A 17,702-nucleotide genomic window follows, 5' to 3' on the forward strand; every position below is an offset into this window, starting at 1 on the left:
TATCCTGAGAACAGGGATGGGAGGGATGATGGATTTCCTTCTGACAGCCTCATGGAGGACGGAGTATTACATGCCTTGGTATAGGTGTCAGAGAACAATTTTAGATGTCTCAAAGAATAATGTTTAAAGTGGAGTAAGAGCTTTGAAAGAGAGAGAAAGATGAGGGAAAATTGCGTATTATATTCCTTAGATTTCTAAACGCCTTTGTCAAAAGAAAAGCTAGGTATTGGTTTATGTTCCTAAGTAAGAAGGTCTACTTTCTCATGCTGATTATCTTATTAACATTGAATGATAAAAATAGCACTTACCAAAGATGAAGATTTTACAATATTTTTTTCTAACATTAATAATGCATATTCACTAATGGCTCTGAGAAAGAATGACATCATTTGGAGGAAGATATTTGCCTCCTGGTTAAATTTTAGTTTTTATAATGGCAGTTAAGTTACTCCTTCCTAATGGTTTTGATATTATCTACATTAAAGCATATCTTATCAAGATAAATTACCTCAGAAGGCTTACAAAGATCACTGTAAATTAGTTGTGCAATTTTTGTCATGTTTTTTCATCGAGGGCTTGCATCTAACCTGAAGTTCTTGTGTTGCTTCTGTATAAATTTGGTCTTACTGGAAAAACAAATGTGTTTTCCTTTAATAACCTCAATTGCTTGTTAGTGTTTTTTTTTCAATTATATTTTAATTCCTGCATTTGTGTTAGTTTGGATGTCAACTTTGGGAAGTGGTTACATTTTAACCTTACTCATTTTTAAAAGTACTCACACTGATTTTTCCATCTCATGGGTAGGAAAAAGATAGGTAAGGTCATGGAAGGAAGCCCTATGTGTTTTCACTGAGGGAAGAGAATATAGTACCCTCTGTGTGCTAACAGATTATCTTAGTAGTTGTCCATTCCATTCTAATTTTACTGACTATAAAGCCCTTTATGGGAAGGTCACTTGTGAAAAGTGGAAATATAAAGTCAGAGGAAACCAAGCTTAAACAATCCTAAACTACGCACGTGACTTCCTTTACCTTTTCACAGCTCGTGTTCTTTTGTGCTATATTTCCATGTGTAGAAACACTTATCCAGTATTAGATAGATAACATAGTATTAGATCTTGAATAGCTTCTTTGGAGAATCCAATGCTCCATTCAGAGAATGTGAACAAGATGAATTATATCTCTGCAGCTATTCAGAGGATAGCAAAGCCTGGACTCCAGGTAGTGCTCGCCCTGGGAAACCAGATGGAAAAGCAGTGATTGTTTCAATACTTCAGAAAGCAGCAGTGTTCTTGTAATAAACAAGTTTAGCTCCATAACTCATGGTCTTAACCATCTCTTCTCCATTCATTTCTCTAAAAGAAATTCCTGTTTAAAAGCTTTTTATTTTAAGGAAAGATAGTACGCAACTACCCATTGTGTGTATTTGCATGCATGTTTTAGTGTAAACAGATTTGATCATGTTATACACACTTTCATGTCTCTTGTAATAATACATGGTGGAGATGTTTTCAAATCAGCACAGAAAGATCTAATTCATTCTTAATAACAACTTCATAGTATGCCATAATGTGCACACTATCTTAATTCATTTACCCAGTCCTGTCTTGATGGACACTTTTGTTGTTTCCAATTATTTTTTATTGTAAACAGTGCTGTAGTAAACATTCTTGCTCATACTCTTGGCAGTTGCAGTGATGTCCATTGGGAAAATCCCTCGCAGTGAAATTTATACATCAACATGGTGCATGCATTTAAAATTTTGGTGAATGGTCTTGAATCGCCCACTAGGGAGATTGTTCTAATTTACATTTCCTTGAACAGTAACTTCCTCCCACATGACTATGCTGAGCATTGTCAAAGTTTTTAAGTTTAAAAAAATGGTACTCGCAAACGATGAATCATGGAACACTACATCAAAAACTAATAATGTAATGTATGGTGATTAACATAACATAATTTTTAAAAAAAGGAAAAAGTTGCGTATCTGCAGTGTAAAAAAAAAATGGTACTTCATTATTATTTTGACTGACATTTCTTTAATTTTGAGTAAAGCTGAGCATCTCCGTATTGGCCACTTGAAATCTTTTTTTGTAATTTGCTTATTCATATTTGTGGTCCGTTGTATGTATATTAAATTGCATGTGTGCAATTTGTGTCATATGTGTTATAGACATTTTTTTCATAGTTAACCTTTGGGTTTTATTTGTTTACAGATATTTTTACCTTGTAGAAGTTTTTTATCAACTTATTTATAGTCAGTCTTTGGGCTTTGTCTTGCTTATAAAGGCCATACCTATTTTATCTGTAATTTCCTCCAGCCTTTTTTAAATTTGATTTCATTTTTATTATTAAATCTTTGATCTATCTGGAATTTTTTCCATATAGTAATGGAACCATCATCTTTTTCTGAATATTCCCTGTTCTGTTGATTTTAAATTTTATATAACACAGAATTCTCATATTTGCCTGAATCAATTTTTGGACTTTCTTTTCTTTTCACTGATCTTGCTATTTCCTCTCTGGTATCAAACTGTTTTCTTATTCTGTTACTATAGTATTTTTAATACCTGATTACTCATCAATTTTAGAATTTTTCTTGAATAAATATACAGGTTTACTTTTCAGGGTGAACTTGAGTATAACCTCCAAGAAATCATTTTCATGTTTTAGTTGAGTTAGTGCTTTGATTAAGTTAGTGAGAACTGGCATTTTTTACCAAGTCAAGTTTTCCCATCTCAAAATCAAAGCATGTCATCTCATTTCTTGAATATATTCATATAAGTATAATGCCCTGGAATTCTGAGGTTAAATTGTACTTAGTTGTGTATTATTTTAATGCATCAGTGAATTCTGTTTTCTGCTTCTTTATCAGGTTTTAATATCAGTGCTATTTCACTGCTTCTGTAAGATTAATTTTGAGGCTTTCCTTCTATTTCTGTGCTCTAGGGCCTTTAATAGTATTAGAATTAATTTGTCTTTAAAAGTTTGAAAGCCCAGATGTTAGATAGCTTTTAAATTTTCTTCCATTGCTTTTATTATTTTACAACTTTCAACACTTCTAGGATAAATGTTATTATTTTCTATAAAACCATCCATCCCAGTTTTTTAAATGGTATATATTGAATTTTATAAAGTACTCTTTTCTGATTATTTTAAACTGTGATATATTTCTGAACATTTTCTTTTTTTTACATTATTAATTTTGAGTCTTTGTGCTTGTGCTGCTGAGCTTGTGTACAACTATCTCCTTTTACTTAAAAGCTAGACAGTAAATATTTTAAGCCTGTGGACATATGGTGGCTGTCACAGTTACTCAACTGTAGCTCAAAAGCAGCATAGACAGTATGTAAACAAATTAATATGGCTATGTTCCAATAAAACTTTAAGTACAAAACAGTTGGCACGTAGTTTGCCAACTCCTTTTCTTGCCAGCAATAGCCATTGGTGATTTTTGTTTAATTTTTCTTTTAAAATGAGAGTTTTTGTGTTTACTTATCCATTTCACAAATTTTAAATCATCAGATTCTATTTTAACTTTATTAGGGTATATACTTTGTTTTTCTTTGGTTTTGTTATACTTTCATTATGGGGTAGCCAGGTGATGGGTATTAAGGAGGGCAGGTGTTGTGATGAGCGCTGGGTGTTATACACAACTAATGAATCGTTGAACACTACATCAAAAACTAATGATGCACTCTATGTTGGCTAATAGCATAATAAAAATAAATAACGAAAAAACAAAACAACTCTTGAGTTAGATGTTAATTTACTTATTTATGTTCTTATTTAGTGAAATATTTCAGGTATGATATTTTCTGAGAGCATACGTTTACTCTGTCCTGTAAGTTTGATGTGTGATGTTTCTATTAGTTTTTAGACTTATGCAATTTTAGTTGTTATTTTTCCTTCGTTGTTTAAGGAAGTCAAGATAAGAAAGATACATATATAAAGTTGCAGGTATGTGTTAGTTTAGAGTTATTAATTATTTTATTCAGGTGTTTTACACCTGGTTCAACTTACTGTCATATCTCTCTTGGAATGCTGTGCTAGAGTAATAAACCTAACTGGTCTCCCTGCTCAGAAACCTGCAGTGGTTTTCTACTTTATTCAGAATAAAAGCCAAAATCTTTATAATGGGTGTCCTCAAACTCATGTCCCAAACTGAATTTTCTTTCCACCTCCCAAGGCACAGCATTGGCTGTCCCGATCCTGTTTTCCCTGTCACATATTTAGTGCATCAAGGCATGCATGGATAAACTAGAAACAGCCCTAACTCTTTCCTTCCCTTCCTCCCTCCCCTCCCAGGCAGTCACCCAGGCTTCCTTACGGTATAGCCTACTCTCACCTTGAATTTATATGGTCTCTCTGTTTCCTGCCTCCCGTTTTCTCACTGGGACTGTTGATCGCCCCATAGCTGGTCATCCAGCCTCCGGTCTTAGCACAGCTGTGAAGATACCTCTCTAAACAACAAATCTGATACTGCTTAAGAACTTTCCTTGGCTCCTTTCCACCTGTGCTTGGGACCATCTAAGGCCTGACCTAATCCTCCTTTCCAGCCCCTAATCCTCCTTTCCAGCATCATTGTCTTGCATTCACCCAATACCTTCTAAACATAATGCCCAGACACACTGTATTCTTTGCTAGTTCCGGCCTTTATGCTTGTTTATCCTGCTGCCTACTGTCCCCCACTTAACAGTATATCACTTGTCTTTCAAGACCCGCATTTCACATTTTCTGTAAAGACTTCTTTGATGAGACTAGCAGATCATTGATTTATTCATTCCAGAAATGGGCAGTAAGTACTGGCTACGCAGAAAGTACTCTGCCAGGTGCTGGTGGGAGAAACACAAGCCACAGCGCCACTCCTCCCCTCATTTCAGCTTTGTCCATTCACCTCTATTAGAAACATATTTTATAGAAGTCACTTGTGCATGGGTCTTTCTTTCCATTCTGCAGATTACTCAAAGCTCACATTTTGTCTTCAGTTTCTTGTATTTCTAGGATCTAGACGTGATAAACAGCTGTTTATTATTTAAATTACCCTCTCTTTGGCCCTTTACAGGGCCTTTTTTTTTTGTCACTGTCATGTTTTATAAATTTGTTAGAAGATACTTTTCTTAGGAGTGTAAATAATTTAGCACAATAATGAATGCAAAGTTGTGTAGCACTAAATAGAATCAAATGGTCAAATTATACAGCTGTCTTGTACATAGATGGATAAAAATAATTACTCCAGGTGTCTTCCTGTAAGGAACTATGGTCCTTAAACTCTTGTGTACATCAGAATAACTTGAGGAGCTGATTAGAAATGTATATCTAAGAACATGAAAACATGTTTCACATCATTAGTCATTAGGAAAATGCAGATTAAAACCACATGGGATACCACTACATACCTCTTACAATGACTAAAATAAAAAATCTTGACAGTCTCAAGTGTAGAGAAGCATGGGAGGTAACTGGAATTCTGATATATTGGTGATGAAAATACATATGGTACAGCCACTCTGAAAATGGTCTTGCAGTTTTCATAAAGTTAAAAATGTATTTACCATATGACCTAGCAATCACATTCCTGGTGTCTACTTTAGAGAAATTAAAATATATTCTCTTACACACACACACACACACACAAACACAGAGAGAGAGAGAGAGAGAAACTTCACATGGATATCCATAGAGGCTCGAGTCATAATTGCCCAAAGTGGAAGCAACTCAGACATCCTTCAGTGGGTGATTCGATTAACAAAATATCCATCCATACCATAGAATTCTACTCAGCAGTAAAAAGGAATGAACTATCAGTACAACTTGGATGACTCTCAAAGGCATCAAACTGATAAAAGAAACTAGCCTCAAAGGCTTATATACTGTTTTATTCAATTCCTATCACATTCTTGAAGTCATGAAACTATAAGGATGGAGAACAGATCATTGATTGCCAGGGGTTGTGGGTGGGTACGGTTTAACTCTAAAGGAATAACAGGGAATTTTTTAGGGTAAAGGAACTGTTTTGTATCCTGATTGTGGTGATTATTACACAAATTGAACATATGTTAAAATTCATAGAACCATTCACCAAAAATGGAAAAAAATAAAATTTTTCTGTATGATTTTTAAAAGAAGATTTTTAAAAGTGCGTATCTCTATAAATAAAAAAAAATAAATAAAAGTGCATATCTCTGGGCCTGATTCCTAAGGATTCTAGTTTATTTGTACTATGCTAGCCCAGACCACAAGTGCCAGACTCAGATTCAAAGAAAGTTAAGAATGAGCAACCCAGACTTATTTTAGGATTGTTCACTTCAGGTCTCTACTGACCCAATTAAAAAGCAATGCACAGGGGGCGCCTGGGTGGCTCAGTTGGTTAAGCGACTGCCTTCGGCTCAGGTCATGATCCTGGAGTCCCTGGATCGAGTCCCGCATCGGGCTCCCTGCTCGGCAGGGAGTCTGCTTCTCCCTCTGACCCTCCCCCCTCTCATGTGTTTGCTCTCTCATTCTCTCTCTCAAATAAATAAATAAAAAAAAAATCTTTAAAAAAAAAAAAAAAAAGCAATGCACAGGATATTGACAGGAATAGAGACAAAAGAGAAATGACCCCTGGTGCCTCTGTATTCCTCACAGAGACCAGAGGGATTACCCAGATGGTGGCCTTGAAGCTGGTTGAACTCACTTGGTCAGAGTGGGAGTACTATGTCAGTACTGGATACTGGAGTATCCACCTGCTACATTATAGGAGGACTACTCTTCCCCAGTTAAATATTTCCTGCATTCAGCTTCATATTGTGCCATTTGGTGCCGCAAACCAAGTCCTTCCCCACATGGAGCTTGACTAAGGAATCAGTAACAAGCACATCAGGACATTCCACTGCAGGGGTCCACAGACAGCAGATTCACCTGAAACAAGCAGCAATCCAAGCAGTATAATTCGTACAGAGTATATCTTCCAAGCAATATTTTCTTTCATTCTTTTAGCTCTGAGTGTCTATTCATGAATATTAGAGAAGAAACTGAGTAGGTGAAATGTTTCTCCTCTCCCTGTCCTTGGCCCATGAAGAAACTCTGTTATATCCTAGCAAATTCTCCGCAATGAACTTTATCCCAAGTCATCCCATATTCATGAGAGCTACTTTTAGAAGATAGACAACAGTTCTTGTCTAAAAAGATGGAAGTTTAGGCAATATGACCCAAGTGTAGTTAATCATAAGGTCTATGCATGAAATGATTTCTAACAGGCTGATCATGCTGCACAAAAATAAAACAGGAATATACTCCCCATGAAACTTGCAAAAGAAAGCCTTTTTGGTTTATGTGTATTTTGTTCAGGTCTCTAAAAGGCTTGAAATGTGTAAGTTGTTATTTACTGGGATGGCCACTAGATGGAGTAGTTTGTTAAAGTATTTTGGTTTTATATATGCAGCAGATTTCATGAAGAGCTGTTTTCTTAGATCATTTCCTTAGTTAATTATTATTAACTTAGAAGTTTAAAATTTTAAGTGACTTTAGGGAGAGTCAATGTGACAAAGTCTGTTCTAGAACCCCAAACCCCTGAAATCCCACTCCGTGCCAGTGTAGTGCCCCTTACAAAAAACTATGGAAAACTCTTTCAGAAGAAACTATTGAAATGTTGATAATGAAATTTTTTAGTATATGTGCTGCCGAAGCGAGCACGATAATGAAATTTTTAGAGCAATAACAGGCAAACACAGGACATGATGCCCAAACAGGAGCTTTTTTAAATAGACTTTATAAAGATTTATTTATTTATTTTAGAGAGAGAGGGAGAGAGAGTGCGCACATGAGGGGAGGGGGAAGGGCCCAGGAAGAGGAGAGAGAATCTCAGTCAGGCTCCCTGATGAGCACAGAGCCCACTGTGGAGCTCAGTGGATCCCACAACCATGAGATCTGGACCTGAGCTGAAATCAAGAGTCAGTTGCTTAACCAACTGAGCCACCCAGGCACCCCAAATAGGAGCTTTGACCACCTAAATACTTCATTATGTTAATCTAAAATCTTTAATTTTGCAGAGAAATTTTCTCTATTGTAGTGAGTCTTAGTGAATTTTTTAAGATACTCTGCTGTAGCACTTAATATGGATTGCAGATAAGTGGATCAAATCCCACATCTGAGCTCAGGCCAGGTCAAAGAACAAACACCAGAAGTAAAGTTAGTAAATTCAGGGCATTATAAAGTTGGGGAACTAAGACAGATGATCAGTGCCGGTCAGAATTCACCAAAAACACACCTCTAGGTGAACACAGTTGGTTTTATTAGGTCGTTCCAATGAGGAAGAGTGCATGCGCTGGGGAATCATGGGCATCTCAGTAAGAGGGGAGAATAGTCTTCCAGGAGGTAGGTTGTATATAGAAAATGTAAAGACCTTGGTGGAGTGGATGTGGATTTGTCAGAAAAAGGATTTAGAGGAAAAGTCAACCCTAGTGGCTGGCATTGGTTCGTGAGCTTAGAGGGTGAGAATAATTTCTGTAGACTCTTGCATCGTAAGAACTGTGGCCTTTACTCTGAATGAGTTGGGAGCAATTTAGATTCATGCTTCTTTTTTTTTTTTTTTTTATGCTTTTTTTAATAGACTATTTTCAGAAGGATAGGAAACAAGTAATAATGATTGGTTGCAAGTCTGAGTGAAAGAGATACTTGCTTTTAATTTCATTCCTCTTGCATTTTGTGTCATGTTGGGGATTACCTATGTTTTAAGATAGGTAGAATATAATTTTTACAATTTATATATAACATATTAAGACTTAAATCTTAAAACTCATGAATAATTTTATGCTTTCTTTGATAAAGTCATTGAACAAAAATGCTAAATAACAATTACTTGTAAATGCTAAGTAATACTCTTTTATGTCTTGTTGATACCTACTCTAGGTACAGAAGTCAAGAAATAAACAAGTACGAGAATTATTTCCAGATGGTTTTAGTATTCATCATGCGGGAATGCTTCGGCAGGACAGAAATTTGGTTGAAAACCTGTTTTCTAATGGGCATATCAAAGTTCTAGTCTGTACAGCGACATTAGCCTGGGGTGTCAATCTTCCTGCTCATGCTGTTATTATTAAGGTAATAGCTTGCCTTACATGGGTTTGTGTGTGTCTTAAACCTGGGGATTGTTTTGTTTAGAAAAATACTGTGATTTGGCTGTTTCATTGACTTCTAATGCTATTCTTATAAGGTCAGAATTATTTTCTCCAAAAAAATCTAGTTTATATTGTGAAAATTTAACTCTATCACAGATGATGAAAGGATTAGTTAAAGTACACTTTTGAGATCTTGCCATATTTGCCTAATTTCAGTATTCAGCTCATCAGGATTATATTTGTGTGTGTTTATGTAAATTCTTATTAACTTTTCCTCATCTAGGGAACACAAATATATGCTGCAAAAAGAGGCTCCTTTGTTGACCTTGGAATTTTAGATGTCATGCAGATATTTGGTCGAGCTGGAAGACCACAATTTGACAGATTTGGGGAAGGAATCATCATAACAACTCATGACAAACTCAGCCATTACCTCACTTTGCTCACACAACAAAACCCAATTGAGAGTCAGTTTCTGGAAAGTCTTGCAGATAACCTAAATGCAGAGGTAAGATCCTGTGAATAAAAGACTGGAATAGAATCATCAGCTGAAAGAATGGCCAAGTAAATATAAGGTTGAATTGGTTGCAGTTCTATAGTATTTAGGAAGACAGCTTGTGCCATTCCACAGTCATAAGGCACAACAGGCTGAATGGTAATATTGTTGGTTAATTCAGAACAGTATAGATGGCAGGTGATCACGGATAAGAACTCATTGCTGAAAGAGTGTACTTTTAAACTGTGAGGTTTTGTTCTAGGCCAGAAATCTAACCAAGCTATACAAACTAGAGAAACAGAAATAGCAGTAACCACTACTATATTTGTATTATACTTCTATAAAGTTTTTATAAGGTTTATAAAGCTCTTTTATGTTGGGTCATTTGATTAATCTTATTATACAGGTTATAATTGCTTAAATTGAGCTACAGTACTATAATTTGTTTCATGTGTGTACATGCATTTTGTGTTAAGATTTAAATAGCAGACTCTGGAAGTCTAGGTAACATATTAACTGGTAAAGAGGATAAACATTCTTAATTTAAGAGTCTGTGTGTCAAACATTCAAATGAAGTTTCGCTGTTTTCATTACATTTTTAATTATTGCCCTGGCATTCAACACTTTCCTGTTTCTCTGTCCTTTCTTTTCTTTAAAATGGACTCAAATAATTTTTTAAAGTTGATGGGATATAAATGTTAAATAGATGAATAAATAAATGGAATGTTAAATAGACAAATGAAACATTTGCAATCAAATATTACTTGTTGTGTGCAAGTCCTATATCAGCTACTTCTTAAAGAGCCTATAAAATTTCACTTACATTCTGTTCAGTATTTACAATTCTTTTTAGAGGATCCAAAGGATATTCAGTATGCAGTCTCCTCTGTTAAGGAGCAAATAGTCTAAACGGGGAGCAAAAGCTACAAAAACACAGTGTAATAATGTTGGAAAGTGATAATTTCTATAGAAGGATTCTAGAAGGAGAAAACAGTTTTGGTCACAAGCTATTAGGAAAGGCTTTATTCATGAAGGTGGCAAAACTTGATCTGGGATCAGAAGATTAGAGGTTTGGAAGATTTGGTTGGAAGTTAGAAGAAGTCATGAAAGATGCTGGTCTCTAGAAGCATAATTACAAGAAAATAAAAAAGATTAGGAAATAAATTTTGACTCTAAATAAAGTGTTATTATAGCTCAATTTCAGTCCCTATCACCTGCTATGATTTCATGGTTTAAGTAATTAGGTCTTTGGTCTTGGGTCTACAGTATCTCTGATAGAATAGTCTATTGTACAATGGTGGTAATAGTAGTAAGTGGACTAAGGACCTTCCAAATGCCCTGCAGGGTAGGTATAATTGCCTCGGAGAGGTATGTGACTGACCCAAAGGTCCTTCAGCTACTAATTTTTGGAACTAGTATTCAAACTCAGGTATATTTAATTACATATCTAGTATTTTCATTATAGCCTAGAATTTTGTTGCCTTATATAGACTGTGGTAAGTTAAAGGTGAATACATTTCTCTATATTGATACCTACCATTTGCCTTCTAAGACCAGGACTAATTTTCCAAAATGGTAGCCATAATTTCTCTGACTTATGATAAAAAGAAAGGCTCCCTTTTGTGCAGTTTTTCTAGAAAACTATATCAAGGAATACTGTCTTCATAAACTTATAATTACTATCCTTGATAACTTTTTATAAATGGTAAAGTAAACCCAAGGTAGTGATGTTATTGTGTAGAAGACACAGGATAAGTGTCTTGTCCTCAAGGAAGTCTTTTTTACAGACTGTAAAACATTATCAATGAAACTATTTGGTCAAGACCTGAAAAATTAAAAAAAAAATGTAGTCCATAGATTTACCTCATATTCATAAAGTACTTATTAGGTAAGTCATTTTCAGAAATGCCAACTAATTATAATGATAATTCCATTTAATGCCATAAAAGTCATTCAAATGATGAAATATATACCTTGAAATTTTTAGCTAATATAGTGAGGTACAGACCATTGCTAAAACTTTTTTCTCATATTTTGGTCTGCTTGGAATAGCTCCCAATTAAAGTAAATTTTCTTGTTAAGGAAGCAAACCCCCTTAAATCATAGTTGAGTATGAAATTAAATTTTGTAATCTGTGGAAATCAAGTATGAAATTAGTTTATAAAATGAATGTGTGCTGTGTTCTTAAAGTAATGGAATTTTAAGTCTTTAGACTCCCCAAATCTTTGCAAAACTATTCAGTGGCAGTGATCAACATAAAGGTCATGTTAGATTAGGAATATTGCCTTCACTAATGTCTTTTATAACATGAATATCTATCCTGCCCATTAGTTTAGAAGAACTGAAGAAAGTATTATATTAAATAATAATTTTAATACAAACATTTTATGAAACAGATTTGCTGATTGATACCTAATGGGGCTGATTCTCTAATGCTAATGCCAAAAGGTCACAAGTCCCAACCCTGTATAAAGCCACTTAATTTTGCACTGAGAGAAACACTGAAGCATATTTGAGGCTTATTAAAATGTCTTCAGCAGACGTTACTGGATACCTACTCTGTGTTAGCCCCTGTAGTGTATACTTCAAAATATGTTGATCTCTCTGTAACCGTACACATAATCTGTATGGAATTTTTCTTGTCTCTGCAGGACATAGTATAAACACCTTGTCCTTGGATTTAAGGCTTCCATAATCTGACCAACCTTCCCAATGCTGGTTCTGGTTACTCTCCAACACATGTCACCTGCCTGAGGCAGGCTCTCATTCTACTCACTTCACCTATAAAGTCCCAATTTTCCCATTTATAAAATAGGGACAATCTCGCTGGATTGTTGTGAAAATTTAATAAGCGCCTGTGCCAAGCTGGTATTTAGTAAACGATTTGTATCACCATTATCTGATAGTCCCTTGATTCTCAGCCCTATTTGTACTTACTGCCAGCTTGCAAATCCTAGCTGAATACATACATGAATTTTTTTTTCATATATTTACTAACGGATACACGCACACACATACTCATGATTATTGGTTTATTTCATTTTTATATGATTTTAAGCAGTTTAAGGAAACATGCACATACAAGTAAGCAATTAAGATAACCTTAAAGACTAAAGTTGAAGTAGGTAAATTAGATACAATGTGATACTTTGAGTCTTCTAAAATTACCAAATTTGGGGTGGATTTTTTTTTTCTTAACAGAACGTAAAACTCTTACACTGTATATTTGATGGCACTTTTATAAGTTTCACATGTTAGGTGTTTTTAATTAAAATCATTTTTGAATATGTATTATATACTAGGCACTGCGGATGGTGGTTTCATGAGTGTCATCTTCATTAGTTACACGTGTCTCACCAGCGTTACTAGACAACTTCTTGAGACCAGGGATCACGCTCTAATTATTCCTATATCCATTGTGCTTTACATAATACCGACAGGTTACTGACTTACTATCTGATTATTAAGATGAATGGATATATTGCAAAGAGATTTGAAAAATACTCGTTTCTGGGGCACCTGGGTGGCTCAGTCGGTTAAGCGTCTGCCTTCGGCTCAGGTCATGATCCCAGGGTCCTGGGATCGAGCCCCGCATCGGGCTCCCTGCTCGGCGGGGAGCCTGCTTCTCCCTCTCTCTCTGCTGCTCCCCCTGCTTGTGCTCTATCCCTCTCTCTCTCTCAAATAAATAATAAAATCTTAAAAAAAAAAAAATTAAAAAAAAAAAAAAAAATACTCGTTTCTATTATAAAAGGCTCCTGTGCTAAGTAACCACTAGGTGACAGCAGATATTTACAAGTAAATTTTTGTCTTTGTCACTAGGTGGCATTCAAAGATTAATCTAGAAATATGATGTACCATCATGAATTTACATCCATTTTTCAGGGTAGTCAGTTAGTCTGTTTCTTTTGGTGAACATTTAGAAGACTCGAATGACTTGATCCACTCTCTGATACCTCCTTCCTCCTTTCCTTTATCTTATCATTAGAAGCAATAGGTATTTATTTATGTTAATTCACTGCATCTGATTTTGAAAATAATAGCAAACTATTTTATCCTTTGTAAAATTTTCTACTCTTAGGGCTCATGTGATAGGATTTTAAAATACCAGTAGGTCAGTAGAGAATCCACGCAGTTTTCACTGTCAAATAACAGAATCACAAATGGGAGACACTGTCAGATTTTTAGCTATTATCATTAAACTAGTTTCTTTTACCTCAAGAAGCTGGAAAATGTTTTAACTGTCTCATTTTTAAATATTAGGGGAGTGTGAAACAACTCCCTTATTAGTTATATTTTAGTATTGTTATTCTTCATTTTGTAGAAAGTTTTACAGTTCACATTTTAGGAAATGTATGTATTTACCTTTATTGCAGATGACTTAGTCATTTGTAAGTACATTAGTGTAAATTTATGAATTTATGTAATTGTGGAAATCTAATTGACATATGACATTGTGTAAGTTTAATGTTCACAGTGCGATGGTTTGATATGTGTATATAGTTATATACCTAACAATAAAGTTAGTAAACATATTCACTTCACATAATAACCATTTTGTTGTTTTCATGAGAACTCAAAGCTCTACTCCCATAGCAACTTTCAAGTATACAATACAGTATTAACTATAGTTACCATGCTGTACGTTAGATGCCTGCAACTTACTCATCTTATAACTGAAAGTGTATACCTTTGACCAACATCTCCCTAGTTCCTCCACCCCTCAATTCCTGACAACCACCATTCTACTCTGTTTCTATGAGTTCGATGTTTTCAGAATCCATGTGTAAGTGAGACCCTATGGTATTTGTCTTTCTCTGACTTAAGTTCGTGTAAATTTAAAGTGAATAGTCAGAATCTGCCTTATCATTTTTTACTTTGGTGATTTGTCTTTTTTAATAACTAGTAGTATGATATAACAGCATGATATTTTATATATTGCAGGATCTCTTCTTCAACTAACTAAAGATAGCTAAGCATCCACATTTATTTCACAAAATTAAACAGAATTCAAAATTATAGGATAAAACAAACATAAAAGTTTTATTTTCCTAATATTCAGTGCTAAAATGAGAGAGTTTATTCTTCCTTTCTTTCTCCTAATCTGTAATGATTTAGTTAGAAAGCATCTCTCCTCCTGTGATTAAAGTATTAAGAAATTTAATTTTTTTCAGCCAGATGTTCAGGAAAAATTATACAACTATGAAGTTTCACAACTTGCATGAATTTTTAAATTAAGGAACACTAAATAAATGATTACCTATAGATCTAGTAGCTAAGGAAATGTATTTTTAAGGAAACTTTTCATTGTAATTTTGTTTTAATATCATTTTCTAATAATTCCTTTCTCTTTATTACACAGATTTTATATGTTGTTATTGTATTTTTAAATTATTAACCTTTCAATGCTATATAGAATTAAACTCTAGGGAAAAATAATCAGATGCCGTAATATTGAGTAAATTAAGTTTTGGAAGATGGCATTTCCAATGTACTGTTCTCAATTAAATGAGGCAGGAATGATTTTTAATTAATTGGAGAAGTGTCATGTCCAGTAATTATACTTACCTTCTTTTAAATAAAATATAATGATGTATTTTAACTTTTGACAAAATGGCCTTTGATGTAATGTTTATATCCAACTTTAATGCATTAGTTTAATTTTGTTATATTTTTGATTTGCAGATTGCTCTGGGAACAGTTACTAATGTGGAAGAAGCAGTGAAGTGGATAAGTTACACTTATCTTTATGTACGGATGAGAGCAAATCCATTAGTATATGGCATCAGTCACAAGGCTTATCAGGTAGAAAACTCATTTATAAAAAAATATCAAACTTTCTTTTTTTGGTTTTGTAATCTTTTTATGATATGAGGATAAATATTTGCTACTTCTGCCTCATCTGAATAGAATTAGGTACCTGGAAGAAAAACAAAAAGCTTTAGTCTTTTTTAGAAAATACGAAGGAAAATTAAATTTGCCTCCTATAATTATTTCACTCTATTTATATCTCTTTTCCCACGGATACTAAAAAGTTAATCTTTATATTTTTATCAATTTATTATTCAGGTACATTTCCATTTGATATTAATATTTTGCTGTGATTTGTTTTTTTATTTTTTTAAGATTTTATTTATTTATTAGAGAGAGAGAGAGCATGAGCAGGGGGGAGGGGCAGAGTGAGAGGGAGAAGCAGGCTCCCCACAGTGCAGGGAGCCCGATGGAGGGCTCCATCCCAGGACCCTGAGATCATGACCTGAGCCGAAGGCAGACGCTTAACCAACTGAGCCACCCAGGTGCCCTTTGCTGTGATTTTTAAAAAACTATAATAAGGTTTTAGAGTAAACCAGACAGACATGAGGAAAATTATAGATCACTTTTAATAATAGGCTTATGTTTGGGGCTCCTGGGTGGCTCAGTCGTTAAGAGTCTGCCTTCGGCTCAGGTCATGATCTCAGGGTCCTGGGATCGAGCTCCACATTGGGCTCCCTGCTCGGCAGGAAGCCTGCTTCTCCCTTTCCCACTCCCCCTGCTTGTGTTCCCTCTCTCACTGTGTCTCTCTCTGTCAAATAAATAAAATATTGAAAAAAAAAATAGGCTTATGTTTTATTAAGTATGTTCCTCTTATCAAGTCCCTTCTAAGCCCATATTCCTAAATTAAAAGATAGTGTTAATGAGTAATTAGCAGTTCGGAGGCTTGGATCAGTTCCACGGAGCACGGTGACAAAATCGAATGTATATTGTAGCACTTCTTCCTGTGAACTTTACAGTTGTGTGGTCCACATGGCTTACAAATTCTGTGAGATCTTGGCTTTTCTTAGAACTCTGCTTAATACAATGTAAATGCTCCCTAATTACAGATAAAATCAGTTGTCTAATGAGAACATTATTTCACCATCATCATATGGATATTCACTAGTGTTAAGTCAAAAGTAGCAAAGTTGAATTGAACTCAGAATTAGTTTTCCTCCACTTACTGTCAACTCAGCTTTTGTATATATTCCATTGTGTTATCAAAGGGGTTGCCAGTCTTTTTTGTCATTTTTCTTTTTCCTGTGCTATGTGCTATAGATTTGACCATGGGAAAATTGAAACTTAAAGGCTTAGGAGGGAAAAAAAAAAGATCTTGTTACAAATACTGGCTTGTGAAAATAGTCAATGGCACTATGAAAATATTCTGAAAGGGTAGAGGAAGGCAAAGCACAACACATAGTTTTATGGGCTAAGCCATTGCAAATCTTGGGGCAAAATAAATATATCAATTGATTTTTTAAGTACTAGGTTAGTATCAGAAGTCATTTTTGTATAATTTTCTAGTATAAAGAAAGTGATTTTTTTTCCTTCTGAGATACATAGTTTTACTCTCTTCACAGTTCAGAGACTCATCTTTTTAATTTTCTTTTTACTTACATGTTTATATTTTATTACTCAGTAAGAATGTGTAGCCACAAAACTCATGTGAACTAACACAAATCATGTTGTCCAACATATTTTTAATGGTTTAGAACGTGTAATGAATAAAATGGTTTTGTAAGATGAACTTGATACATACAGTATATCATTTATAGCAAATATTTAAGACTTTTGTATTTGCTAATGGCTTTTGATTCCATCTTCCCTACATTTGACTTTCCTTTGCCTCATTTTTCTGACTTTTAAATTTACTTTAGCTATATTTGGTGTATGAATAAGCTACCATCAAAATGTAAGTTAGAAGGAATAGTAGGAGTATTAATTCATTAATTGATTTCTAAAGAATTTTTATACTCCCCTCCCTTCCCTTTAAAGGTCATATTTATTGCTCCTGACTAGAGCGTGACCTTCAGGACTTGGTGTGTGTGCCTGGATATATGTATACATACATACATACATTTATACACATACACACACATCACAATATTTAAGAATATTTGTTAATATCTTGTGTTAAATGTCCTTTCTGTTTAGAAACAGGCTATTAAATAATAATTTCAAAACTATTCAGAAATTTCTTGTCAACTTCGTCTTGCTCTTTGCTTCTATTATTATTATGGGCAAAATGGGTTTTTCCATCAGCAGTTATGTAAACTATTAGAACATCAAAGTCATACTCTTGCAAGAATAATTATGCAT

General features: G+C 34.4%; 1 protein-coding gene across 1 annotated transcript in view; it reads left to right on the forward strand.

Annotated features, from left to right (window-relative positions):
• The window catches only part of ASCC3 (activating signal cointegrator 1 complex subunit 3), a 366,263-nt gene that overhangs the window by 204,057 nt on the left and 144,504 nt on the right, over nucleotides 1-17,702 (forward strand). Inside the window, exons 15-17 of the mRNA XM_032408161.1 lie at nucleotides 8,889-9,080; nucleotides 9,381-9,605; nucleotides 15,276-15,395. Coding sequence (XP_032264052.1) covers nucleotides 8,889-9,080; nucleotides 9,381-9,605; nucleotides 15,276-15,395 — 537 coding nt within the window. The remainder of the gene's footprint in view (nucleotides 1-8,888; nucleotides 9,081-9,380; nucleotides 9,606-15,275; nucleotides 15,396-17,702) is intronic.

The sequence above is a fragment of the Phoca vitulina genome, unplaced genomic scaffold (assembly GCF_004348235.1).
Source record: "Phoca vitulina isolate PV1807 unplaced genomic scaffold, GSC_HSeal_1.0 scaffold9, whole genome shotgun sequence".
NCBI lineage: Eukaryota > Metazoa > Chordata > Mammalia > Carnivora > Phocidae > Phoca > Phoca vitulina.